This window comes from Staurois parvus, unplaced genomic scaffold, assembly GCF_062004578.1.
Source record: "Staurois parvus isolate SC_StPar_1 unplaced genomic scaffold, SC_StPar_1.0 ptg000410l, whole genome shotgun sequence".
Classification (NCBI taxonomy): Eukaryota; Metazoa; Chordata; class Amphibia; order Anura; family Ranidae; genus Staurois; species Staurois parvus.
In genome coordinates, this window is record NW_028318206.1 from 463,043 (window position 1) to 490,588 (window position 27,546).

Consider the following 27,546-nt stretch of genomic DNA (forward strand, 5'->3'; position numbering starts at 1 on the left):
TTATGGGAAAATGTCAGTTCCATAGCTTCTAAATCCACCAACTTCTAATTGGTTTAAATCAAAAATCTGACCATAGACACACACTAACAAAAAAAAAAAAATTTATATATATATATATATATATATATATATATATATATATATATATATATATATATATATATATAATAAAAATAGGCTGACCAAAGAAAAAAAAAAAAAAACCACTCACAGATTCCTCCATTCACACAAACAAGATGGATAGATGACTTTCTGCTGCTGGGATGTTGTAATCTAACAGTGGGACCCAGTGCTGTCAGAAAACACTGATCAGTGACTGCAACCACTGATCAAGAATTTTCCTGCATGTCCCCTTCAACAGGAGTCACATGATCAACTTCTGCTGCGCAGGAATAGGCAAGCATTGATTGATCGAACATCAGCTGGTTCAGCAGGGACCAGATGAATGTCATTCTATATGGCCAGCTTAATGCTAGGTTCACACCTATGCAGATTGCATTTGAAACATTTCTGCAGTGCATTTTGGACCTGAGTTTCCGCATTTTGCAAGGTTTTGTTTCTTTTTTTTGTTGCAGCTAGGCAGAATTAAAAACACATCAAAAAAGCAATACATGCTTTTTCTGCAGCGTTTCTATTGAAGTATAGTGCGTTTCTATTGAAGTATAGTGCGTTTCTATTGAAGTATAGTGCGTTTCTATTGAAGTATAGTGCGTTTCTATTGAAGTATAGTGCGTTTCTGCAAACCTAGGGTAAGGCTTTGCAAGGATGTTAATCATCAGTCTGCTTTAGCCAAATCTAAAGGTGCCCCTTTTCTACAAGCTCCACCCCCTAGGATATGTCAGTAAAAAGTGATGCTAGAAATTAGCTTTTGGGAGCAGTCTTGTAATATAGCAAAACATCAAGCTTCTGTGCAAAACTATTTTAATGTGCTCCGTCTTGGAGGAGAGCTTCCCTGCCACCCCCCATTTATACTTACCTAAGTGGATGCACCATTGGTCCAATGCGGCATTTGTCCCCCCCTGCTGATTCTAAGGGTGAGAACTCAGCGATCACCTGACCATTGAGTTCTCACTGCTGCTCTCAGCAGAGTGATGACTGTCAGTCACCGCTCTCTGCTGCCTGTGCTCACTGGAGCGCTGGGCTGTGGAGGGGGGAGGGAGCAGCTGCTGGCTCAGTCTCCCAGTGCTTCGCTGAGAGGATGAGCCAGGTACCGCTACAGACTCTAAAGTTGAGGATCCACCCCAAAGTCAGGGTCTTTCCCCATCCTGGACGGCTGAGTGACGTCAGCGGGCTTCAGTTCCCTGTCGGCTGAAAAAACAGGTCACAATAGTGCAGAGTGATGTGTGTGATCCACAGAAGTACAGCCAAATGAGCTTTGGCTGTACTTCTCCTTTAAGCTCCTGAAACTTAAAAAGTCCCATTCACACCTCTCCAGTGAAGTGCACAAATGTACATTTTGACCCCATAAGCACTAAGGCAACAGCTCCAATGCACAGGTGTTGCAGCACCACAATACATGGTAATGCTACTGTGCATTGTGCTTTAAAAAAAAAAAAAAAAAAAAGTGGTGCGTGTCCTATTTTTGGACATTTGGGTGGATATTACGCCGTCTAACAAAATGCACCAGCACACAAGAAGCGTGAATGAGCCTTTAAAAATAAATGCCTTTATCCACAACAAAATATAACTAGAATGGAGATGGATTAGAATACCTGACAGGTTTGTATTGCTATCTCTGCCTATTAGGGAGATTTTCTCTCCATTTGTCCTGTTTGCCATCATCATTGAAAGTAAATCCCAAATTTTGGGTCATCCCCAGAATAGTAATCTACCACTAGGTACACTAGTTCTGGGGACCTTACCCCCCAAGAGATGCCCTTAATTTTCAGGGATTTCCTCACTTCCTGTTTTGACATGGTGGCTGCATTTTGTGGTAGGCTTTTCTCCCTCTGTTTTAACCTGGTGATCAGCTGAGTGACCCAATTCTGGATGAAAGAGCACAGGGGGCACATTTGGACAGCAGCATTGCCAGTCTGGGGGGAGGGAAACATTAGATACACAAACAATTGAAGCCAGACTCCAGCTCACACTTTATAAGCAGTTACAGCAACATTTTTTCCCCCCTCTTTGGGATAAAAGGTTTTATATAAACTTTGATCATTGTAAGGACCCCCATCAGTGTTAAGTGGATTGTGTCATCTGATACATCTGCAAGAGAGCTTGTTCTATTATCTGATGATGCACCCAAGTCTCATTTTAATTGAAGAAAAACAAAAAAAAAACAAAAACTAATGCAGCCATCACATCTAAGAATTGGTGGTAAGCTGCAATATATCAAAAGGTTTGCTTTTGGATTTATTACCACTTTAAATGAAGAAAAGATCAAACCCAAAACTTACCGTATGACAGTTTTAAGAGGTGAAACTATCTAGTTGAAACAAGTAAATGTAAATCCTGAGCCTGCCTTCATTGGAGGTCCTGGATTGTAGGATGTCAAAACCATCAATGCTAAATTCAGCAAAAGACCAGACACATCAAGGGAATTTATCAAAATGGGAGCAGCTGTGCATGGCAACCAATCAGCTTCTGTTATCAAAAATAACGGGAACACAGAAACTGCACCAGCTTCTATAGGGGAGCAGATCAGGATATGCTGGGAGAGCTCATCACCCATTGCTGCTACTCTATAAAGGTCCAGAGATGAAAGATGTTGAGACATTTGCAGGCCAAAATGTTTGCTAAAGTACTGGAATCCCATGAAACACTCCGATAGAGAAACCTTGCACTACAATTCCTAGAAGTATATGGCTTTCTATAACAAATACAAACAACCTCAAATCATATTGTCCTTAACATGTTAAGATGTATTCACAGTGACCTCCAAAAAAAAAAAAAAAAAAAAAAAAAAAAAAAAGGTAGGAAACAGAAGAGCATGCTGGGTAGTGGCTTCTAAGTTAAAGCAGTATTAAACCCAAAATGTTAATGTATTGCAGCTTGCCAATCAGATGGTGGCTGCATCAATCTGCTTACATTTGGCTTCCCCCCCCCCCCCACTAAATTGCTAAAAGTATTGGTCGGCCAGCCTTTACACGTACATGAATTTTAATGGCATCTCAGTCTTAGTCCGTAGGGTTCAATACTGAGTTGGCCCCGCCCTTTGCAGCTATAACAGCTTCAACTCTTCTGGGAAGGCCGTCCACAAGGTTTAGGAGGGTGTCTATGGGAAGGTTTGACCATTCTTCCAGAAGCACATTTGTGAGGTCAGGCACCGATGTCGGATGAGAAGGCCTGGCTCACAGTCTCCGCTCTAATTCATCCCAAAGGGGTTCTGTCAGGTTGAGGTCAGGACTCTGCAGGTCAGTCAAGTTCCTCCACCCCAAACTCGCTCATCCATGTCTTTATGGACCTTTCTTTGTGCACTGGTGTGCAGTCATGTTGGAACAGGAAGGGGCCATCCCCAAACTGTTTCCACAAAGTTGGGAGCATGAAATTGTCCAAAATCTCTTGGTATGCTGACGCCTTAAGAATTCCCTTCACTGGAAGGGGCCAAGCCCAACCCCTGAAAAACAACCCCACACCATAATCCCCCCTCCACCAAACTTGGCACAATGCAGTCAGGCAAGTACTGTTCTCCTAGCAACCGCCAAACCCAGACAAGTCCATCAGATTGCCAGACAGAGAAGCACGATTCATCACTCCAGAGAACACGTCTCCACTGCACTAGAGTCCAGTGGTGTCATGCTTTACACCACTGCATCTGATGTTTTGCATTGCACTTGGTGATGTAAGGCTTGGATGCAGCTGCTCGGCCATGGAAACCTATTCCATGAAGCTCTCTACACACTGTTGTTGGGCTCATCTGAAGGCCACACCAAGTTTGGAGGTCTTTAGATATTGACTCTGCAGACAGCGTTTCTGCACATTGTGCGCTGACCCCGCTCTGTCATTGCTGTTGTTGCTTCCACTTTGTTATAATCCCACTAACAGTTGACTGTCGAATATTTAGTAGCCAGGAAATGTCACGGATGGACTTATTGCACAGGTGGCAACTTATCACAGTACCACGCTTGGAGTCACTGATCTCCTGAGAGAAACCCATTCTTTCACAAATGTTTGTAGAAGCAGTCTGCATGCCTTGGGGCTTGATTTTATACACCTGTGGCCATGGAGGGGATTAGAACGCCTGAATCCAATGATTTGGAGGGGGGGCAAAACTTAAGGCAATATAGTGTACATACAATGCATTCATAAAGTATACAGTGGGTTAAATTCATTTTTGTCTTCAATCTACACTCCGTACCCCATGACAACAAAGTGAAACATTTTAGAAATTTTTGCAAGTTTATGAAAAAAGAAAAACCTGAGATATCACATCGTCATGAAATTTAGCTCAGGTGCCTCCTGTTTCTCTTGACCATTGCCAGATGTTTCTACACCTTGATTGGCGTCCACCTGTGGTAAATTCAATTGATTGGACAGGATTTGGAAGGGCACACACCTCTCTATAAATGGCCTCACAGCTAACAATGCATACTGTATCAGAGCAAATGCCATGAAGACAAAGATCTGGGGAAGGCCAAAAAAAAAAAAAATGCACTGAAGGTTCCCAAGAGCACAGTGGCCTCCATAATTCACAAATGGAAGACGTTTGGAACAACCAGGACTTTTCCCAAGAGCTGGTTGCCCAGCCAAAACTGAGCCTTTTAGAAAGAAGGACCTCAGTAAGAGGTGATGGTCACTCTATCCCATCTCCACACAGGATCTCTGGAACGCAAAGTTTCAAAAGGACAACCATGACTGCAGCCCCACACCGATATGGGCTTAGTGGCCAGATGGAAGCCTCTCAGTGCAAGCTTTTGCATACTCCAAGTGGAATTCATGTGTTTTGCACCAAGGAGAGGCTTCCATCTATCCAATCTGCTATAAAGGCCAGATCGGTGGAAGGCTTCAGTGATGGTTGTCCTTCTGAGACTTGGTCGCTCTGACAGAGCTCAAGAGATCCTGTGTGGAGATGGAACAATCAGGTTCACAGCAAGGAAAAAAAAAAGGGAGGAGATTTTGCAATTCATCTGCAGTTCCTAATATTATCCAGCCCTCAGGCAAAAACAATTCATTCTAAAAACAGAACAGAATTTAGGACTAGGATTCAATAGAGGAGCTTATTCTCGTTTCCATAAAGTCTCCAAGAGGTGTGACACAACCCAATTTTACCAGTTTAAAGTGATCAAAAAAAAAAAAAAAGTGGGTCTATAATTACTTACATTTTATTTATTTTAAACTTTATTTACAAAAACATAATCATGCCATGCCTTACGATTCCATACAGAATCAGCGATCCACTGCTTTATGTTAAATTAAAAGCAAGTCAATAAACTGCCACAGAGCTACAAAGATAAGAGCCATGAAAACGGACAATTAAAACCAGACAAAAGATCTAGATAGCTGAGGATTATGTATAGGACGAGGGGGGAAGTCTGTACACTAAAACACACAGAGGGGAGTTAGAACAGCAATGTATGTACAAATACTCAGCCACGGTAAATGTTGCTCTCCCTCCCCAGGACCAAAGAAAATACACATATGATACATAAAATGATAGTTTACAATAGGCCTATAAGGAACCACCGAGCTAGAGACGAGGCTCCTAGAGGGCAGAAAGAAAAAAAAAAAAAAATAGAAAAAAAAAAAAAAAAAAAAAAAAGAAGACAGCAGCACTGGGCTGAAGAGTTACTATTTTCGACTGCTCTTAATTCTCTCCAGTCTCTTTTTTAAGTCATCTATGTTAGCAGAGGATGCCGAGGATGTATTGGATGAGGTGGTGGTGCTGGCATTGGTCTGGTTGGAGTCTACATCTATGTTCTGGAACTGCTCTCGAGATTCCCGGAGCTGAGAAAGCTTGCTGTGCAGCATGTCTGTGGAGGACAGCACTCCTGGGGTAGAGGACTTCGAGAGCAGGTTGCTGAGTGGAGGCCTTTCATCCTGCTGGAAGAGAAAGAAAAGATGGCCAATGCCCAACATGCAAAACAGCTTCCCAAACCACCTCCTCATATTTCAAAGTTAAAGCATATATACAGCCAAATCGTATTTAGTTTTGGGTAGAGGGAGGGGTTAAAACCCCCATTATGGTTTATTTTGCCGTCTATCCCACCGGGGAGATTTCCCTTCACTTCCTGTCCTGCAGATGCAACAGGAAATAGAGAAGAATCTCCCCAAAATGAGAAGAGTTTCCATCTGACAAATGTCAGCAGAATATTGATCTCTACTAGAAGGATTTCCCCCACCACCTGCATTGGTGACATTTTACATTTCCCCTCACCTTGTTTCTGTGACAAGGGTCACCAGGATAAACTGAGGGGTCAATCTACCCAACAGGCAAATGGAAAACTTGACAAAAAAGGCAAACCGTCTAACCCTTACTTCTGTATTAAACTTTATAGTGAATGCAGGGTCCTGGGTTTAGTAACAATATCTGGTCTCCCACATACACAACATGGAAATGCAATTATTTTAGAAAATCTAAACTGCTAAATACCTTTTCTCATCAGCAGTTAGAGCAGTCTTGTGACTTCTGTGTTCAGCAAAGCACTGGTTAAAGCTTGGATGAGGAGTTGTTTCTGCTCTAGGAGGATGCAGAACCCCTGACCTCTGTCTGGACAGTGCTGATTGCCCCTGTGCTGATCACATGCACTCTCCCAAGAAAAAAAAAAAAAAAAAAAAAAAAAAAAAACTGCATGTGCTCAGTTTGATGTGTATTCCTAGAATGTCTCCACAGGATTTGTCTTATCAGGAGATAAGAGGGTGACACTGGAAGAAGGGGAGGATCAGAGAGTCAGGATCAAACAGCCTTTTTACACAATGCAGAGGATTAACCCCTTAGGTTCCTTATTGAGTTTATCAAGCATGCTTTACTGCATATACAGACTGATTTTACAGCTGTGGGTTTAGTAACGCTTTAAACCACAGGTGTCAAACACAAAGCCTGCAGGCAGCATCTGGCCGTCCAGGCCATTTCATGTGGCCCTTACACCTCTCCTGCACGTGCCCCCTTGCCTCAGCCCCCACTTTGTCTTACCAGGCGGCAGCAGAGAGGAAAATAAAACTCCTCTGCCAAATCCTGCACCCCCTCCTCTCTGCCTCCCCTGGTTTTAGCATTCAGCAGACTCTTGTAACTGACTCCACTCCTCCTCTGGTCCTCCTCCAGACCCTGAACTTTCTGCTTTCCAGCTCTGCCCCCAATGGGGGTGCACGGTGATGTTAGGGAGGGTGTGGGATTCTTGACATCTGATGTAATGGGGGGTGGAGTGCTCTGGACATCTAGCCTTACAGATACAACCGGCCCTTTGAGGGTAACCATAATGCTGATACGGCCTTCGATGAAATGGAGTTTGACTCCCCTACTTTAAACCATATAAAGTCTTAAACAATATAGTTCGCTGAGGAAAACTCCAGGCAAGCAGCCAAGTACATAATCACGATTTCTGCCTCCGTATTGGACAGTAATGCCAGCCATAGACAGTTCAAATCGTGGGCTGTTTCAATAGGTATGGGCAGGCTGAATGCACCCAAGTTGATCAACCCGAGTACAACTACCCTGTCATATTTTACATGCGTTTATCGCTAGCAGATATTATAGCCGTTAGCAATCACTGTGTTCTTCCAGCGAGGACGGCTTCCCCCTCCGGGAGAACACAATGGCTCGGCGGGAGGTATTTCCCTTACAAAATTCTATGCAATCTGTGGTTGCAGGAAAGAAATCCGCTCCATCTATGGCCTGCCTAAATCTGCATCGTCATCTCTGTCCAATTAGACCCAGGAAGCGGTAAAAAAAAAATCTGACTAGCAGAAGTCCGAGCATCAAGAACGGCTGGCTAAAAATTGCAAATCCTTTTGCAAAGAGAACAGTAAATGTATGGGTTTTATCTTTTTTTGCTTGGAGTTTTACAGCAAGCTCAAAAAACTTGTGTTTTTGATAAACCATGAATACTGGAAATGCTGAAAATGACATTTCTGGAGAAAGAGCTGCTTCAGGACACCTTCAGTAATATTTGCAACCAAAAACCTAAGTATTTGGGTAGAATATATTTTCTGATGAAGGGAACGTAAACTCTGATTCTTCCCATCAGATCATGTGACCACCACCAAGGGGTATGTAATGTCAACAGCACTGGAGGAAACCTAGAGCAGGATTTTATAGGGAAAGATTTTATTTTCCCCAATCATACATGTGGGACAGTTCTAGGAAACCTGTACTCCATGATGTATGAAGGCTACACTTCCAAGGACTGGTAAAAAGGTTACATTTTTATTCTTGGAATAACACACTTTAGACACCTTTTTCTAACATTCATGACCCTACGGCTACAAGTTATTACCTTGGCATTATCAAGCCCGCATCTCTGGCGCAGGATTTTCAGTCTCTCCAAGTACACAGAGGGTCCTACCTCTTCCCCATTAGTAGTGTTTATATTGGGTTGAGTCACGCTGGTAACTGATGGGAGAGGGTTAGTCTCAGTCACATGTGGAGAAATACCTGTGAAAGGGAGGCAACATTTTTTTTTTTTTTTTCCTTTTTAAAAAACAGACCCGGTCCTTGACATACAGCCTAATGAAGCTGACAGGACAGGGTATTCACCTGTAGAGGATGCAATACGGCCTTTTCCTTCTCGCTCCATCTCGATGAGCCTAAGGCCCCGCTCTACGTAACTCTGGAAGAACTGCGAGGAGTTTTTGAGGAAAGGTTCTAAATCTGCATCAGAGTATTTCTTCTTGTACTCATACAGCTCAGCCAGACCCTACAAAGAAAGTTATTTAGAAACAGATCAGCTGAATGACAGCACTACACAGAATGCACTCCTGTATTGTATACACTGGGCAAAAATCCACATCTGTCTAACTTTATGGATGTCAGCTGTATGACAGTAACTGGAGCACCAGTCTCAGCCCACACCTACGTCAAAACATTAAAACATGGAACACAAGGTGTGGGAAAGGTGGAACCTCTCTCCCAAATTCTCCGCTTTATAAAAGGCCAACAAAGTACCCTATTTCACAAGCAGAGACTGGTACTACCACCATGGACTAAGGCTGGTGAGAGGGAAAACAAAAAAAAAACAAAAAACAAAAAAAAAAACAAAAAAAACACAGGATTTAGGAAAAATGTGTAAGTCAAGAATAATAGCCATCAAAATAATTAGTAAACACACATTAAAAGGGGCATATCAAAGGCTTTGCATGCAACAGTAACTCCGTGGTTCTCAACTTTTTTTCATTCAAGGCGCCCTTTAAAATGATGGACAGCCCCGAGGCACCCTTTAAAATGATGGACAGCCCCGAGGCACCCTCTAAAATTATGGACAGCCCCGAGGCACCCTCTAAAATTATGGACAGCCCCGAGGCACCCTCTAAAATTATGGACAGCCCCGAGGCACCCTCTAAAATTATGGACAGCCCCGAGGCACCCTCTAAAATTATGGACAGCCCCGAGGCACCCTCTAAAATTATGGACAGCCCCGAGGCACCCTCTAAAATTATGGACAGCCCCGAGGCACCCTCTAAAATTATGGACAGCCCCGAGGCACCCTCTAAAATTATGGACAGCCCCGAGGCACCCCATTCTAAAATGTCAAACTATTCCAATAGTTTTATATAATGCAGCAACATCCACACATGTAGGGCACCCAACATTAGAGGTGATTTATTCTTCCAAAGCAAATACACTTTTGCACACTGGTACTGACTAGTATTCCATTGTTTTTCTTCTCCTTCAGTTTTTCTCCATCACTGAGCTAATGTGACCCCAGCACTGATGGAGAGGGGCAGGGAGGGTCAACCTAGGATGCTGTTTAGGCAGCGGACATCCTAGTTATCAACTGATGTCATTGGTTGTCATTACGCCGTTGTGTGGAAGGTGGCAATGGTGCGCAATGAAAACCTTTGACTTTGTGTAACTAAAAGGCAGGCTTGTTCCACCTGCTGGCTTGTATACAAGTTTTGAGCAATTTTTATACATTTAGCCAAGGCACCCCTGAAGAAACCTCAAGGTACCCTGGTTGAGAAAGGCTGGTCTGACTCTCAACCTTTTCAAACACAGAAGAACCCTTGACATAACTTTCTGGTCTCAGGGAACCTCTGCTAAAAATGACTATCACACTAATGTATCATGAATTGTAGATCTAGTCAGAGGTAAGAATGCTCCTTACATTTGTGGTCACTGGGAAAAATTACCCTCCTACAGATTGCTAAAAAGATCAATGGTGTCAGTGGGAACTTACCTGAGAGGCAAAATTGCTGATTGCTCAAGGAACCTCGAGCAACCTCTGGAGGAACCCTAGTTGAGAAACTGGACATATTCTGTAATGTTGAAGACATCTTGCAGATTGTCCAAGCCATTTTCAGTTGTAATGAGTGTCAGGAACATATTCCAGCAATTATATCCACAGTAAGTCATCTTAATGCAAAGACCATGGACCATGTCAGAGGCAGATGTCTACCTTCCAAAGGAACCGGATGGGAGGGTAAAAACGTGAGGAACCACACTGTTCCAGTTACACAATCCCATCCTTTGGCATCAGAAGTTTGCAAAGGTGACAATTCTTTGACATGCATGGCTGAAGGTGTGGATTGTCATATTGTCTGGTAGAGGTATTAGAAAAATTCGGGGTATTTTACGACACTCATTAAAAACGGAAGACTCACAAGAAAGAATTTCAGACTAATGCTACCACTGTGAAGTCCTTTTCATTGCCAGGTATCATGCATTAGGTATGGAACTGTGGGTAGAAATTTGTAAACATGTGACATTCATGGCCATGTCTCAGATTTGAGCTGTGCACACTGACCTCTTTTGTATTTTCTTTTGATCCAATCTTCTTGAATATCTCTGCCAGATAATCACCGACATTCGGTTTTGATGCCTTTTCCTTCATTGGGAAAAAACACACACACCCCTCAATTAACTCAAGGTACAAACTTTTCACAGGTATGCCATTTTATACACAAATCGTGCACTTTTACAGGCCCCGGGTTAGTGCAGATATGAGGATCCCAAAATCCTACAGAAAATACTTATTCATTTAAGAAAGGACAAGTGCAGGTTGATGGTTCCTAAAGACAGCACTTTGTAGTAAGTCTGACAGAAACAATGTAAAAGAATAATGGGATATCTGGAGGTGGTGGAGATCGCCACATATCCAAAAGTCACATGCCATAGACCAGGGCTTAAAATTTCAAGTCCTCAGCTATTAGCCAGGCCTTAGAGTTACTCACCACCAACACACACACAAACATGTATACACACACACACACACACACACACACACACACACACAAACAGACACCTATACACACACACACATACACAAATACACGCGCAGAGACACATGTACACACACCGACATGTATACACACGCAGGCACGTGCAGACACTCATACACACAGATACATGTACATACACAGAAATACACACGCACAGACACATGTACATACATACACAGACATGTACGTACATACGAGGGGCGGACTGACAACTCATGGGGCCCCCGGTTAATAGGGGATCATGGGGCCCCTGTGTCCTTGCCCAAACTCAAAAAAGCCTATGAAAAAGGTACCAGGGGCATCTCATGGGGCCCCCTACTGACCCCGGGCCCTCGGGCAGTGCCTGAGTTTCCAAATGGTCAGTCCGCCCCTGGTACGTACATACACACACACACACACACACACACACACGTACACACACACACACGTACAATTGTACATGCATACACAGACACGTACAGGCCCCCCCCCCCCCCCATAAAAAGTTGCAGTACGTCGTTCACGCACAGAGGGTACTGCACTCTAGGGGGAAGCAGAGAGCACAGCACACACTCCTTGCTTTGTTTTCACTGCGCTCAGCTATTGAGCAGTCTGACGGCTCCCAGTGCCAATGACAGATCCGGCCTGAGCTCCGAGCCTGCTCAGCAAGACGGTCCTGGGGGACACAATCACCCCCACCATAATTTCCACTCGCCAATGGCGAACAGGTGAGTGGAAATGTCAAGCCCTGCCATAGACCAAATATTTACAGGTTTGGTGCTTTTAGGAAAAACAGAGGACGGAGCGGCAGCCATCTTGGCTCCTGTGGTGAGCTCTCTCTCCTAGGACAAGGGCTCATCTTTCAACTTTGCCTACGACTGAGCAGTTAGTGTTAGGCCCCCTGGCTGCCCCCAGGCCGTGTTAGGCCCCCTGGCTGCCCCCAGGCCGTGTTAGGCCCCCTTGCTGCCCCCAGGCCGTGTTAGGCCCCCTGGCTGCCCCCAGGTCTTCAGATGTGATATACATACATGTCTATTGCCAGTAACTTTCTGGTAAGTGCACATCTGACGGAGGTGGTGGTTCCCTCACTTGATCATTACCACATTTATATTTTGCACCTAAGATTGCTGCACCTTGTGGTCCTACGGACATTTATACTTTTTCGGACTATATCATTTTATTTATTTTTATTGCCTCGCTAATCACTTGTAATCACGGACATTATTACCATAATGCTATTTACTGAATATTCTTTTTTTATTTTACTTGCACTTTCAGTGCACTTATGTTACACTTCACTGTTCCCACTTGATTTATTAAGCTTTTTACTGTGATTTTAGTGCTGCACTTTTTTTATATTTTATATTTGTGGGGATGGTTACCTATACCTTGTGTGCTAGCAGCTTTATATTCATTTATTTCCAGCGCTCACCTATATACAGCAGTATTATAAGGCTGCGCTAAAACCCCAAAGCAGTGTCATCATCCCTGCCCTGACCCCTCTACTGCTGGGCTACAGAACACCTCCCCCCTTCAATACAGAACAGGGGGAGGTATTCTGTAATGCAATATGAAAGAACTGGATAGGGCTGACAACACTTTCTGGAATTTCAGTGCAGCAGAGAGACTCTTGGCCTAAACAAAACTCAGAAACATACTGGGTGTCTGGCAGTTCAACAGGCAATTTTCTGTATTTCAGCATTTTAGACGGATAAAACGTGGTGAAATGTGCTCTTGCAGAGATGTGTTTCTCCTAATTTTGCCAAGTATACTTTAAAGCCCGATGCCAAGCATCTAAAAAATGTATCCCTTGCAGTGGGGTTGTGCCTGCAATGCAAGGTGTTAGTTGCTCATTTAGGTCTAAGAGGAACAATAAAATGATTTATTCAATCCTCTGTTCCCCCATGCTGCTAAAGGGGTCACATAGCATCTTTCCTCCATTCCTGACATCAAGACCAATACAGGGTCTATATCACTACATTGGAAGCAGAGAATAGTCCACCCGCCGAGCAAGGGAAAGTAGATAATCAGGAAAATAAAACGTTTTTTTCCTCTACCCTAGACAAAACATTTGACAAATCACAATTATCCTGAAGTTGGGCTTTAATCTAGGTTTACAGCAACATCTGAAGAGTGGCCCACACAAAGTGAAATTAGTTTTAGCAGAACAGGTTCTTAAAAGTTCACAACGTGACAAATGCTGAGCATTTCGTGTTTTATTGCTAGCTGTATGAAATCTGAATGCAGGAAACTCACTGTGCGGGATGCTCCCTTCTCAGTCTCCTTGTCCATTTTGGAGCCAGTTCCATCCATAGAGTGCTTCATAACCCTCAGCAGGTGAGCCTCCAGCTCAGATTCATTCTTGTTCTCAATCATCCCCAGGTGATCCATGATCTGAAAAAAGGTTCATCAGATCAGTTAGAAGCTGGAATTGCCACCAAAGCTGCAAAACTACACCACAAACAAGGCGCTCCATCATTTCTGACTATAACATAACACATTTTATTGGGAGCCTCCTACAACCCACAATACAGTTGTCTAAATCAGCCACCACCTCTTCCATCAGTTCACCTTTGAGCCCTTGAGTTTGCAGAGGGTGTGCAGAAGGGTCTTCAGAGTCCTCATAGGCAGCTCACTCTTGTGTGCCTTCAGCTTCTCCTTAGGAAGGACCCTCATAAAATTATGGATGTCCAAAAGAATTCGGTCTAGATTGACGTTGTTAATACATTCTGGGAGAAGCCGTATCATTCGCCACAAACACTAAAAGTAAAAAAATGGAAATAAAGTGAAGTTAAGTGTCTTCCATCTTGCTTGAGGTGATTGTAGGCATATTCGTGCACTTGTGATGGAAACAATTGAACACTGTCCATGATACTTTTTATATTTGCATTAACATATTGCCAAAACTTTGTGTATTAGTACTGCTTGGACCTTGAAGAAGGGGACATACCTCGAAATCTTGCCCTGAAAAATTGTGTTAGTGCAAATAAAGTATCACAGACAATACTCGAATGTTTTAAATGAGCAGGAAACTATTTACCATATCTTAATCCAACAGTTAAGAAAGCAAACACACGTGAGAATTAAAAAAAAAAACAAAAAAAAAAACTTTTAGAACTGAACACCATCCCAAAAATGTAAAAATGTTATACAAAAAAGCTGCGCAAATAGAAAAAGTGGAAAAATAGCTGCGAGACAATCAGGTCAATTGTATACAAATATTTTAAATAAATTGCCATGCTCAAATGTCACAACTCAGAATCTGTCACAACCATATAAGTCAGGGGTGTCCAAACTTTTTTGGAAGAGTGCCAGATTTGATGAAGTGAACATGTGCGAGGGCCGACCATTTTGCCCAACATTCTGATGAACCATTAAAATTAAATGCAAATGAACTATTTTATGCAAAAGTTTATTGAAAAACGGCATACTTTTCATTTTGTGACTTGGATGACAAATCTAAACAGGTGTTAAATCACTCTGCCTTTAATCTCTGTTTTTTTTTTACTTCTTTTAATATTCTGCCTTAATGGTGGCCCTTGTGGCTTTGTGTGGAGGCTCAGCACTCTCTTGCCGTTGGACTTGACGTCATCAGCCAGCACAGGGAGAAGGAAAGCCCAAATCTCGCGAGATCTCGGAGGTCGCGAGATTTGGGCTTTGTTTCTCCTTGCATTGTCTGATGACGTCAAGCGATCCTGAGCACCAATCCATTATAGCCCAAATTGATAAAATGGTAGCCCCAGTAGTAATTCCCTGCGCACCACCTGGGATCCCTCGGCCCACGTTCCGGACCCCACAGATGAGCTGCCCAATATATAACTTACGGCCCTCCACTAGTGATTCTGCGAACGCCACTGAGGACTCCAGGGATCTGTTGAGCGGGAATTGACGTCATCAGCTGGCACACAGAGAAGGTAAGCCCAAATCTCACGAGATCTCGGACGTCAAGAGATTTTGGCTCTCCTTCCTGCGCCAGCTGATTATGTCAAGTGCCGCAGCTAGAGACCGCTGGAGTCCTCAGTAGCTTTCAGGGAATCACTACCATGGGCCGTAAGTTATATATTTGGGTAGCTCACCTGTGGGGCCGTTTCAGTCCGGAACGCGGGCCACAATTGGCCCGCGGGCCGGACTTTGGACATGCCTGATATAAGTAATAACAGACAAGTCCAAATGTAGAAATTAAATAGTCCCAGTATTATGAATAGTAGATCACCACGTATCTTCAATATAATTAGTGCTCCACCACCAGAAAATGGTAGGACTCTTACCAGAACATGTGGACCCTTATAAAAGTCACAAATGCATGAGAATATATCCACCAAATCCCTCAGAGTTGGATGTTATATCATGGTACTGGATGGAAGTATCACCTTCAATCCCTCCCCATTCTTAATCACACGAGAATACCTCTCAGTATGGCCATGCAAAGAGTCCTACCATCTTCTGGTGGTGGAGCACTAATTATGAAGACATGATCTACTATATGGTTCATAACACTGGGACTATTAATTTCTACATTTATGTTCTTATATGGTTGTGACAGATTCTGAGTTGGGACATTTGAGCGTGACAATTTATAAAAAAACGTTATACAGCAAATAAAGTTCACAAGACAATATAAAAATCAAAGCTTAAACCACTTTGGACGTAGGATGCAGGCTTAATGTATTCCAGATACTGGCAGAACTGTGCTTACCCAAATAAGCCTTCTAGATTAGAAAAACCTGTGAAATTGTTTCTGGATATCAATAAATGAAAACTGCACAATAATAATTCACTCTAAAAAGACAGTTTTACCTTCATGACAAGATCAGAAAACTTGGGTGAGCTGGCAGTAGCAAGCAGACTGTCTTGAAGCAGCACCAGAAGAGCACTGTGGAAGAAGGTACAGGTTAGGTCAAGTACCGCAGTCTGCAGGAGTCCCATAAAAGCCACCAAGCCTTACCTGAGAATGTTGGTCTGATCAGATCTCTCCAGTACTTTCACCACAAGGAGGTTGACTGAGCGCACCACTTGCTGGCCTTCTTCAAGATCCTCCACTCGGGAGTCCAGCATGAGGGTAATGAGGCCATGCATCAGATCCTTTAGCACACCAGTGGAAGCTTCCCGAGCCAGGCTTTCCATCTGAAAGAGCTGGGAACATATTTCAGATATCAACAAATATTCACTTGTGCATAAGGAAGGAGACCTGGTCATGAAACGCCATTCCCACTCTTATTCTAAATGAATTTAGGAGGAACTGTACATGATGCATGAGATCACAGTAAGAATTAAGTCTATTCTGAAATCTGGGAGCCATGAAGGCCTGTAGAATACTTAACACCCCACAGCAGGAGTACGGAAACTTGCCAGAAGGAGGTGCTAGACAATCGAGACAAAGCTAATTTCAACATCAACACCAAAATGACTGAAGAGTACAATCTGGGAACACTGAAATGGGTTAACTGGATAAAGAGTCAGAATGTCTTTCCTTCCGCATAGCCTCGCTCTACTCCTGGTTACTAGATATGTGGCTTGCTCCTCAAATTGACTATGCCAATTAAGAAAGACCAGCTTAGTAAGCACTCAAACTCTTACCGAGATCATGTTGCCAATGATGCAGCTGTACAAACGTACAATATCATCTTTGTCCAGCCGTTCATCTGCCATATGGGTATTGTATATCAGACGCAATTGCATAATGGTGGCAATTAAGAACTGGTCTATGTGTCCAGACATGGCCTCAGCCTTATCTTCTTGGCGCAAAACTTCATCAATCTGAAAGACATCAAGCGCAGCAAACTCAACCCACCAGATCAGATCATAACCTCTGAATGGCACATAATAGACCTCAAGCTTACCTGAGCCAGGGCTTGTATGCTGGTGCCTATGTCCCCACTGGCAACTTGGGAGATTACAAAGTTTATGGTGGAGGCTGTGTTGCTGTGCATGTCATCAAAGTGCGGGGAGACAGCTCGGATCCTATTGATAAATATAACAATTAAAAACCATAAAAAACAAAAAAAAACAAAAAAAACAAAAAAAAAAAACAAAAAAAAAAAACAAAAAAAAAACAAAACACAAAAGTCATATCATAGGGATTTTGGGCGCTACAGAATTGTTCCCCATTTGGTGCTGAGAGACTAAAAAAAGGGAAAACCTACTACCAACAGAGCTCAGGAAGTCTTCTCATCTTTTGTGGGACACAGGAACCTTTGGGAAGCCTAGAAGCAGCACAACTGATGGTGGGCAACATTGCTGCTCTTTATTCACAGAAGCCTTTGTATTTTGTCAATGAGTTCACATAATACAAAGATTTCTGTGATAGTTCAGGAGGAGAGGAGCAGTGGGCAAAGTAGCTGCACCAACTCTATTGAGTAACTCTGTTGAAGGAGCGGAGACCACAGCCTCAGGAACTACAGTGATTTGGGAGTTCTATATACCTGTCACATGTAGGTGATAGAAATTCAAGAGACGCCATGTATATTCTCTGAACTGAATTCATAGTGAATTCATCACTTTTTACAAAGCAGTTGAATTCATGGACTTCAGCTTTAAACCCAGAAGCTATCATATGAGGGCAAATCATCTACGTAGCAGAACTTGAGGGGGGGTGGAGAGAGGAAAAAAAAAAGTCAAGACAACCAGGTGGTAGCCTTGCAATCTGAGGAACCAAAGCTTGATGGCTCAAAGCCCAAGAAGGCATCAGTGATCTACTAGTGCCTCGACAGGAAAAGGGTGGAATGTGATGCTTGAGACCGTAAGCATCAATGATGGTCTGTCTAAACAACCTAGAGATGGTGTAGCAAGAAGCCAGCGCAACCTTCTGGGGACCATTTGGGATGACAGACTTTCTGAAAGAAGCAGTGCCTTCTAAGTGGGAAAATTCCATCTTGGTGAACTGGAGCCAGAGGAACTGAAGAACTATATCCTGGTTGAGGTGAAATGCAGAAATTACCTTACGAAGAAAGAAGTCCTGGGCCTCACCATATTGTCCAATAGACAAGCTCCAGGTGTTGATCAGTAGGCAAGATTCCTCTGATGACTAAGTCCTCTGCACTGGGAGACATGCTGAGGTCAGCATGTTAAAATTAAGGAATAAAGGACTTCTAATTCCAGAGATGGAGCTCTCTGACACAGAGGACTTCCCTGCATGGTGGCCAACATGTTGGTCTTTCCAGAGACCACAGTGACTTGTCCCACAATAGTTTGCTGCAGATACCTGAAGTCAAACTGGACAAAGGGAACTGCCTTGAAGAAAGCTTCCATCAGGCCCAGGACTTACAGTGACTTGAAAATCTATTCATATCCCTTGAAATTTTGTCATGTTACAACCTAACATGTAAATATCTGCACCTCAGGTGTTCACCTAGGTGCTGGTGCCCAGTATTGGGCATGTTGTAATCTTGTAGCATACCTAGCGTGATATAGTTGGACAATCTCTGAACTCTGTTGCACAATGTCTGACTGACCACATGCTACAGCCATTTGGGTAAATTCTATCAGAAATCCTTGCTGGAACACATGCTTTGCTTTAGAAATATCTGGGTCTAGTCCTGGACAAAAGCTCAGGCCATTGTGTTCTTCCACAGTAGAAACTTCAGACTCTTTGGTTTAAAGCCTCTAGTCCAGAGCTCATCCGACTCTCCACTTTTACATACAGTGCCCTGAAAAAGTATTCATACTCTTTGAAATTTTCCACATTTTGTGATGTTACAACCAAAAACCTAAATGTATTTAATTAGAATTTTATGTGATAGACCAGCACAAAGTGGCACATTATTGTGAAGTAGATGGAAAATTATAAAATGGTTTTCAATTTTTTTACAAGTGAATGTCCGAAAAATGTGGTGTGCATGTGTATTCAGCCCCCCGGAGTAAACACTTTGTAGAACCACCTTTCACTTCAATTACCCAAAAAGTCTTTAGGGGATGTCTCTACCAGCTTTGCACATTTAGAGTGAAATTTTTGTGAAGGACGGTCCTGGAGGACGAACCGCGTAGGGCGGGGCTTTTGGAGGTGACGTCACCACGTACCATGGGTGAACAGTCGGTGATTGTTGAGACCGGAGTTCACCTGTCTTAATATACACATGCTGTTCATGCTAGTGTCAGCGATGACACGGTGTATTGTAAGTGTGACTTTTATTTCTTAATGGAATAAAGTATTTTATTCCCCTTTGATAACGTGCGTTTTGCACGAAACATGTCAGGGGAATCCCCTATTTTGACGCTGTTTGACTACCAGATGGTGAATTCCTTAAGGTTATGCCTGAAAACCTTTCTGCTGTAACATATGTGAGTGTTCTGCATTTTTTAAACATATTTGTGGATTCAATAAACGGGATTACACTATTAGCACCATTTTGCCTCCCGGGCTCGTTATATCTCGAGCCAACTAGGGAGGAGTGGATCCAGGAGTCTGAACGGCGTTGGACCTTCTGGTGAGCCTGTGATGACCCCCAAGTGTGTGAGTGACACCATTCCTGGGAGTCTGCTGCAGCCCTAGATGACGCCATTCCGGTGACCAGACCCTGAAATCTCCACGGATTATTTACATACAACGCTCAGTTTGTATGTACTTCTGGTAAATGCATTATTGTACTATCACCTCACGGAGTAGCCAGAAGTATATCACATCACTTTGACCTCTGCAATATTTGAAAACGTTACATCAACAGGACTTTCAAGTTTTTGCTTTATGAAGGGATAATCCATTCGAACATTCTGTTTGCATTTGATGGTCATTACCACAATCATAATTTCAGAGCTGCATTTTTTTGATTTTTAAAGTATTTTATGGTTTCACGCTATGCAGCTTCCTCTCCCTTTCCTCTCATATGGTTCCATATACCTACACGTGGATTGTTCAGCTAACAAGGTTGAGGAGTCATTGACATCTCTGCAGATCGTTGCTCCCAGAGCCACTACGCATTAGTTGGTCATCAGAGAAGACGTCTAGGGCTCGGTTCCTCCCACCTATACGCGTTACACTCCATGATTGGGATTCCTTAGTAAGATTAGTTTTTTTTTTTTTTTTTTTTTTTTAATGGAGAGTACTACAGTTCCTTTTTTTTTATCTTATTTATTCATTTTTTTCTTAAAAGATTATATCTGCATGTTGCACTACACACATATATACATACACATATGTATATATTTGTGCAAAGGTGTGGTGAAATCACTAACACTGTTTTAGCAGCAACTATTAGAGAGCACTATTCAGTGAATTTGGGTTTGAGTTGCGCCGATTGTCATTTCAGCAATAGCTTGTACTGTCAATACTGAAAGCAGTGGGGCCAGGCCAGGTATGACCGTGTGCAGATTCACAAGCTACAGGTTGATGGGTTAAAGCTCCCTGTAACTTTATCCCAATGTAGTACAAGGAGGAACAGCCTACATGAGTGTGGCAACTCTTCTCAGAATACAGGCGCAGTGCATCATAGTTGCCACACCACCACTGGAAGATGCATTCGGTGGACTGACAAAATCAACAGAAATTAGACTGCAGGGGGGGCCACAGATTCTTGTGATTGTGTTTAACATATTTTGGGATTCAGGTTCTTATTCATCACTAATCTGATTCTTGTAGCCTTTGTTTTTAACCTTTTCAGAAATAAAGGATTCATTAAAACCCAGCCAAGCCCAAAACGTCTAACTTAATTTTGAGCAGGTACAGAATTACCTTCTGTCACATCTTAAGACTTGACAGTGGAATTCAATGCTAGCTTGCATTTTTCTCCCTCACAAAGATTTAGTGAACATATAATAAATCAGAGTCCTGATAGTATTTATTATATATTGGCAACAAGCCATGAGGGGAGAGTCATCATTCAGCTTTATAATTGCTAAAAAAAAAAAAAAAAAAAAAAAAAAAGAACTTTTTGTGTGCCTGCCTTACCACTGAAATCCTTGAGGAAATAAATTTAAAAAGCCTGCAGTTCAGCTTGCCACCAGCCGAAACACGCAACCATGAGAAGAATTTTAAGATTAAAACACCTGCATATGATGGGTTAAACTAGTCCATATCCCAGCTACGGCACCTCCTGCCTGGAGTTTGCATGTTCTCCCTGTGCCTGCGTGGGTTTCCTCCGGGTGCTCTGGTTTCCTCTCACACTCCAAAGACATGCTGGTAGGTGAATTGGCTCCTGTCTAAATTGGCCCTCGTATGTGTATGTATGAATGTAGGTTAGGGACCGTAGATTGTACGCCCCTTGAGGGTTAGGGACTGATGTGAATGTACAATATATATGTAAAGCACTGCGTAAATTGATGGCGCTATACAAGTACCTGAAATAAATAGTCCAGAACCTAACACCTGAATTCTAGAAAAGTAAGGCAAAACCAACAGCAACAGGGTTCTGTAAGAAGTAAAGGGACACTTACTTAGGTTCTGGGAGTAAGACTGGTTCAAAAATCTCATCCAGTTTGTGCTGAACCAATGCTGGCATCTCACACCTTACAGTACCGTTGTCGTTCTCAATTTCATCCAGATCCAGCTGAAATTCTCGTGGAACAGTATTATGTGCAGGCTCAGAATGTCCTCCCATGTTGCGGGCTTGGCTGTGTGGAACATAAAACTTCTTAATGACAATCAAAAATTGCTTCGTTAACTGTAGAACAATAAAAGGGGAATCACTGCTAACACTTTGATAACCCATCCCAGAGCAGCGCCTTCCCAAGTTGAGTCCACACCCAATGACCCATAATGTGACACCTAAGTCAGACCTACTGTGGCCTAATGGGCAGTAGCCCTACTGCACTGCCATGGCAAGAATAACATCCACACTCCTTGCAGAAGCCTGGTCATCTATTGTAGAAGAAGAGGGGGATGTCATGACATGTCAAAAAATAAGTCCGTGAGCCCAGTTCAAACATTACATGGGAGGGTACATCACATAATCCAGTGAGCTGTGTACCTAGCGAAAGCACAAACTTTTTTATTTCTGTATTAAACCACCTACAGCATAAAAAACGTGTCCATGAAAAAGTAAGAGTGATACTTAAATCTGGGATATTGTAGTGCAAATAGTTTTGTTCAATGATCCATATTGAAAAGCATCTAGGCCTCTTTCACACAAGCTCCAGCTTCTATAAGAACAGTGAACAAGCTTTTACAAAACATTGGGCAGCACAGTGGCTAAATGGTCGTTGGTTCGAATCCCAGCCATGGCATCACATGCCTGGAGTTTGCATGTTCTCCCTGTGCCTGCGTGGGTTTCCTCCGGGTACCTCCCACACTCCAAAGACATGCTGGTAGGTGAATTGGATCCTGTCTAAATTGTCCCTAGTATGTGTATGTATGAATGGGAGTTAGGGACCTTAGATTGTACACCCCTTGAGGGTTAGGGACTGATGTGAATGTACAATATATATGTAAAGCACTGTGTAAATTGATGGCGCTATATAAGTACCTGAAATAAATTTACAAAGATTTTAAGAAAGCTTTGTTGAAGTTTCAAGTACTATTTAGCTTCAGCTTTCCAAAGGCTGAACACAGATCTTAAAGGGAGCGCTGATTGTCACTTCAAAACAAGATGTCAACAGGCTTGAGCACTACTTGAAGCTTGTTAAAACCTATGGTTCTGAAGAAGGGAGTCCAATATCTGAAACGTGTAAGCATTTGGACACTACGGAGACTTCCTACACCACTGGCTGGAGTACTGTGCACCTGGAGGAGGTCTCACCCGCATCCTATTATATGCTAATGCATGTCATGCGTTTGAGTAGATTACCTCTTTTACACATTACACATTTTGGTGGTGCACCCTCTTGTTAAAAACCTTCTAATGCCTGCTCGCAGCTTGCCTAAAGTGACAATCAGCACTCCTATTAACTAATACCCCCCCCCGACCAGGTCATTTTTTGCATTATGGCACTACGTTACTTTAACTGACATTGCGCAGTCACGCAACGCTGGGCACAGCCAAAGCAGTGTGCACAAGCTGACAGGAAGAACTGTTTTGTTTACCAATAGTTCTCCCCCTCAGTCGGAGATCCTTGGTAATCACCGGCCGGGACCCGGTGATTGATGACCGTGGCAGTGAATGGCGGTGCGGGCAGGGCGCACGCCCCTACCTGGAAATGTGAAATCGCGTATATACGTGTGATTTTGCGCACCCATGCCGCCCTGTAGCAGTATATCTGCTATAGGGCGGACAGGAAGCGGTTAAGATCTCTGCACAACATTTCCAAATGGGTACTGAAGGGTGCTTTAAAGGCTTAGAGAAAGCCGCTTGAAGCATGCCAAAAGCTATGCAAAACATCATTGAATGTTTAACCTCCCTGGCGGTATGATTATTTCAGATTTTTGGTGCTGAAAGCGGTACCATTATTTTGCATGGAAATATGTCGTTTTTTATTGTAGGCCTGTAATTTAGGAATAACTCACTGAAATCTGTCCGAACAAGAGTCTAGTAAACATTCCGGATATGATAAAACTTGAAACACGAAATCATAAATTATAATTTAATAAATAATCATAAAAAATAATAATATAATAATAATACATTTAATTCAATAATATAATCAAACCAAAAACACTGAAATTTGAAATATAGCGCAAAGTTCGAACATCGCTGAGCAAAGTCGCAGAATCTTTTTCAGTGTCTGATGACGAATTTCCCCCACGAATCATTATCACTCAATTCTGCAAGTAGTTCTGATTTACTATCGCTGTTCTCTAGCTGGTCTAAAACCGCTTTTGACATAAAGGGACACTTTTTGGACGCCATGGACTTTTCTAAGTTTCCAGGCAGAAAGAACAGTCAAAATGCAGGCAGGGGACAGGACAAAGCACTCGGGACAAAATGTATGTGAAATGGGTTGATACAGGAATGTTTTACTATGTAATAACCATTTTGAAAATTTTAAAAAATTACATTTTTTTTTTTAATTTGCTGCCAGTTCCGGCGCCCGGGACCGGAACACGTTAGCCGGAATCGGCCGGAGGAGATGGCCGGGGACGCTGCAGGGGATGCATCGCGGGAGCGAAGGACAAGGTAAGCGCTGCAGGGAATCCCTGAGCAACGCTGCATGGTAAGCCCGAGCTCGGGGTTACCGCTTTTGGTACTGAAACTCTACCCTGAGCTACACTCGGGAATACCGTCAGGGAGGTTAATAAAAACTTACTGTTCACATTGCTCCTATATAAGCTGAAATGTGAGTGAAACAGGCCTCAGTCTCTGTACTGTGATGTATTTTATTGGCTTATTTCTGTAAAAACTTACTGTAAAAAACTTTCAAAGCGTTCCTTTGCAGTGAATTAACATGCGTTACAGCATGCAACAACATGCTTTGCATTAAGGTAGCCCATTCTAAAATCACAAACGTACCACAATGGATGGAAAAAAGGAAAACACAAAAACAAAACCTCTTACAAGACTTCTTTTACAATACATTTTGTACTGCACAATGCAACGGGATCCCATTCACATTAAAAGCACCGGCTGTACTATTAAATGGGCAGGATGTGTTCCCATTAGATTTACCCCTGCATTTGTAAACTCAGCACTCATTGTTCTAAGAATGTTCATTTCACTGATTGTTGTGATTAGCACACTAAATGTTTTTCTATCATAGCAATGAAACCATGAATCACAGATAGTAGGAAAAGGAAAAAGTAGAAGAGGCTACTTACATTCTATAAGTGCGATACATAATTCTGTCCCAAGAGAAGCAGTGATAGAAGAACAGAATATTTAGAGGTCATGCAGCATCAACCCAAAAACAAATGCATGGGCTTTGCAAAACATACGGCGCAGACAAGTGCAGTTCTCCAATTAAAGTATAAAGCGAGCGCAATTTAGTTCAGCAGCTATGCACTCAAGGTAACCAAACAAACCTCAATATAGAATATCATAAAAATAGTGCAGCGCTTAAAATGATGATAGTCCTTGTTCCTGATCAGAAAATGTTCCTCACAATCGGAATAGAAGTGCCCACTCACCAGAACCACACTTGGTGTGTTGCAGAAAGTTAGAATTGATTCCTGGTTTCCCTGAAGAAAAGCCAGCTCAATCCTCTGATGATGTGCGTGGCACGTAACGCGTAAGGAGGAGCCTGCTCGCACTATTGACGTCACGCCGTCGGAGCATCGTGGAGCTCCGGCGGCCATCTCATTTCAGGGACGGTCAGTGTACTTTTGCTATCTGCCGCTCTGATTTTGATACATTGTGGATGCATCCTGCGAATTAGAATAAATGTTTAATTTCTTCCAACCATACTACACTATGGGTACTCTTTTGTTCTGACCCCGGATGGGGAGCACTTTTCAGAATCAGTACTGCTCCGAGTATAACCAGAGAGGGAGGTTCCTACTACTACTATAGAGCAACACCCACATATCCCTTAAGGGGAACTCTGTGCCGGAGCCTAATTATCTATGATCCTGCGCTTGCTTGACCATAAGAGGGATATCCATCCATGTGCTGATCCAGAGGCTTTTCTTCAGGGAAACCAGGAATCAATTCTAACTTTCTGCAACACACCAAGTGTGGTTCTGGTGAGTGGGCACGTCTTCTATTCCGATTGTGAGGAACATTTACTGATCAGGAACAAGGACTATCATTTTAAGCGCTGCACTATTTTTATGAAGTGCAGTTCTCCACTACAACCAATAAAGTCGCTCAATTCATTCACCTACGCTACAATTTATGTAGGTAGGCTGGATGAACTGGACATACTGCACGGTTTATGCAGATTATATTTATGTACATTTCACTTTGATGTGTCCAAGCTCTTTTGGTACCAGAACTGGATTACTGTGTTTAATGCATATCTAAAATTGGAAGAGACTGCTACAAAACCACAACAAAACGAGAGGGGGGTGCTACAAGCGCACAGCTGAACATACTTCAGTTTGGAAGACATATCTTCAGGTGGTGCTTTCCTAAGCATACTGGCATTGGCACTCTGAACACGCTGAGGTTTCTCTTCTACTTGTTTAGCTGGGGCAGCCACTGTCTGCTTCTTCCCAGCACGCTTTATTCGCTCCTCCAGCATGCTCATATCCTTCTCAGAGAGCTGCAGGAAAAAAATAAAAGAGAATCAATAAGCACATGTATACACAGCGAGTTATTTAGCAACTACCTTCATACACCAATCTGTAGGATAAACTCACATTTCCAATGAGCTTGAAGACTTGTTCTCCGTGCACATTATAAACAGTCACGATTGTGTTGAGTGCTGCATTGCGTACAGTCGTGTCACGGTCTCCAATCTGGGAAGCTATCTCTTTAAGAGCTTTGGCAGGCGTAGGCTGGCAAACATTCATACCATAGGATTCCACCAAGCAGCCCAGCTCCTCTAGGCATTCTATGGAAGAGGCAAAACAATTGCAGACGTGTTGCACACAATACTCCTCCCCTCAACATTTTTAAAAACTTTGCTCCTCATTACCTGCCCGCTGCTTGGAGTTCTTGGATTTGATTCCCTCCATTACAAAATTAAACATTTTGCTAGCTGGGTACACCTGGCACATCTTGTTCAGTATGGCACGCACATCCTTCCGCACAACATCCTTTGACTCGCCCACCTAAGAGTGCAGAATCATGTCAGGTATAACTTACAACAACAACGAGTATCATATAACAATGGAAAAAACACAAAACTCTCCCAAGAATACTACAGATTACTTTAAGGGGACCCTTTCATGTAGTGACAAAGGGCTCAATTCCCAATGCTGTAACAGGTTGTAATATTTGCTTTCAGACATGGACCAATCTTTAAATCTCACTGAAGATGAAAACACTTTTTAAAAAAAACAAAAAAAGTCCTAATTTTGGTGTTCGCTGTAAATTAGGATTAAAAAGGCAACACCATTTTCACTAGCAAGTAACAGAAAAGTAAAGTGTAACTGCAGGACTCTAAGCTTGGGCTCACATACATGCAGTGCGGTATATCGCATGTGATTCGCACCGCATTCCTGTGCAAATCACGTGTGATTTGTGTGCGGTGCGACTGGAGCCATACATTTTGTATGGCTCTAAATCGCACCGCACCCAAAAGGTGCAGGACCCTTTTTTGGGTCCACACTAGAATCTGATCGCTGTGCGATGTGCAGAATCCAATTCTGCACATCACACGGCATTTTGCGAATCGCTTTCGGGGTGCTGTTAACACACACCCGCAGCGGTTCGCATGAACGGGGTGCGATTCTGATGCAGAATTCGCACTGAAAACGCTGCAAATTCTGCACCGCATCAGTGTGAACCGGGGCTAAAAGATTGGGACTTCTTCTGCTGGAAGAGACTCAGTAGATCTGTGATGCATAACTGG

General features: G+C 42.9%; 1 protein-coding gene across 8 annotated transcripts in view; it reads right to left on the minus strand.

The window, feature by feature from the left end:
* Positions 1 to 5,248: 5,248 nt before the first annotated feature.
* Positions 5,249 to 27,546, minus strand: part of CKAP5 (cytoskeleton associated protein 5) — a 91,786-nt gene continuing 69,488 nt past the window's right edge. For 3 of the 8 annotated variants that reach the window (XM_089686753.1, XM_089686758.1, XM_089686752.1), the window contains 15 exons: positions 26,668 to 26,803; positions 26,390 to 26,583; positions 26,123 to 26,292; positions 24,908 to 24,931; positions 21,655 to 21,831; positions 17,130 to 17,250; positions 16,867 to 17,046; positions 16,235 to 16,422; positions 16,087 to 16,162; positions 13,861 to 14,049; positions 13,546 to 13,683; positions 10,839 to 10,919; positions 8,633 to 8,792; positions 8,373 to 8,530; positions 5,249 to 5,982 (listed from right to left, as the gene is read on the minus strand). In XM_089686753.1, coding sequence (XP_089542879.1) covers positions 5,731 to 5,982; positions 8,373 to 8,530; positions 8,633 to 8,792; positions 10,839 to 10,919; positions 13,546 to 13,683; positions 13,861 to 14,049; positions 16,087 to 16,162; positions 16,235 to 16,422; positions 16,867 to 17,046; positions 17,130 to 17,250; positions 21,655 to 21,831; positions 24,908 to 24,931; positions 26,123 to 26,292; positions 26,390 to 26,583; positions 26,668 to 26,803 — 2,244 coding nt within the window. In that variant the 3' untranslated portion in view covers positions 5,249 to 5,730. The remainder of the gene's footprint in view (positions 5,983 to 8,372; positions 8,531 to 8,632; positions 8,793 to 10,838; positions 10,920 to 13,545; positions 13,684 to 13,860; positions 14,050 to 16,086; positions 16,163 to 16,234; positions 16,423 to 16,866; positions 17,047 to 17,129; positions 17,251 to 21,654; positions 21,832 to 24,907; positions 24,932 to 26,122; positions 26,293 to 26,389; positions 26,584 to 26,667; positions 26,804 to 27,546) is intronic. The other 5 variants (XM_089686759.1, XM_089686755.1, XM_089686757.1 and 2 more) reach the window with 4 other exon arrangements.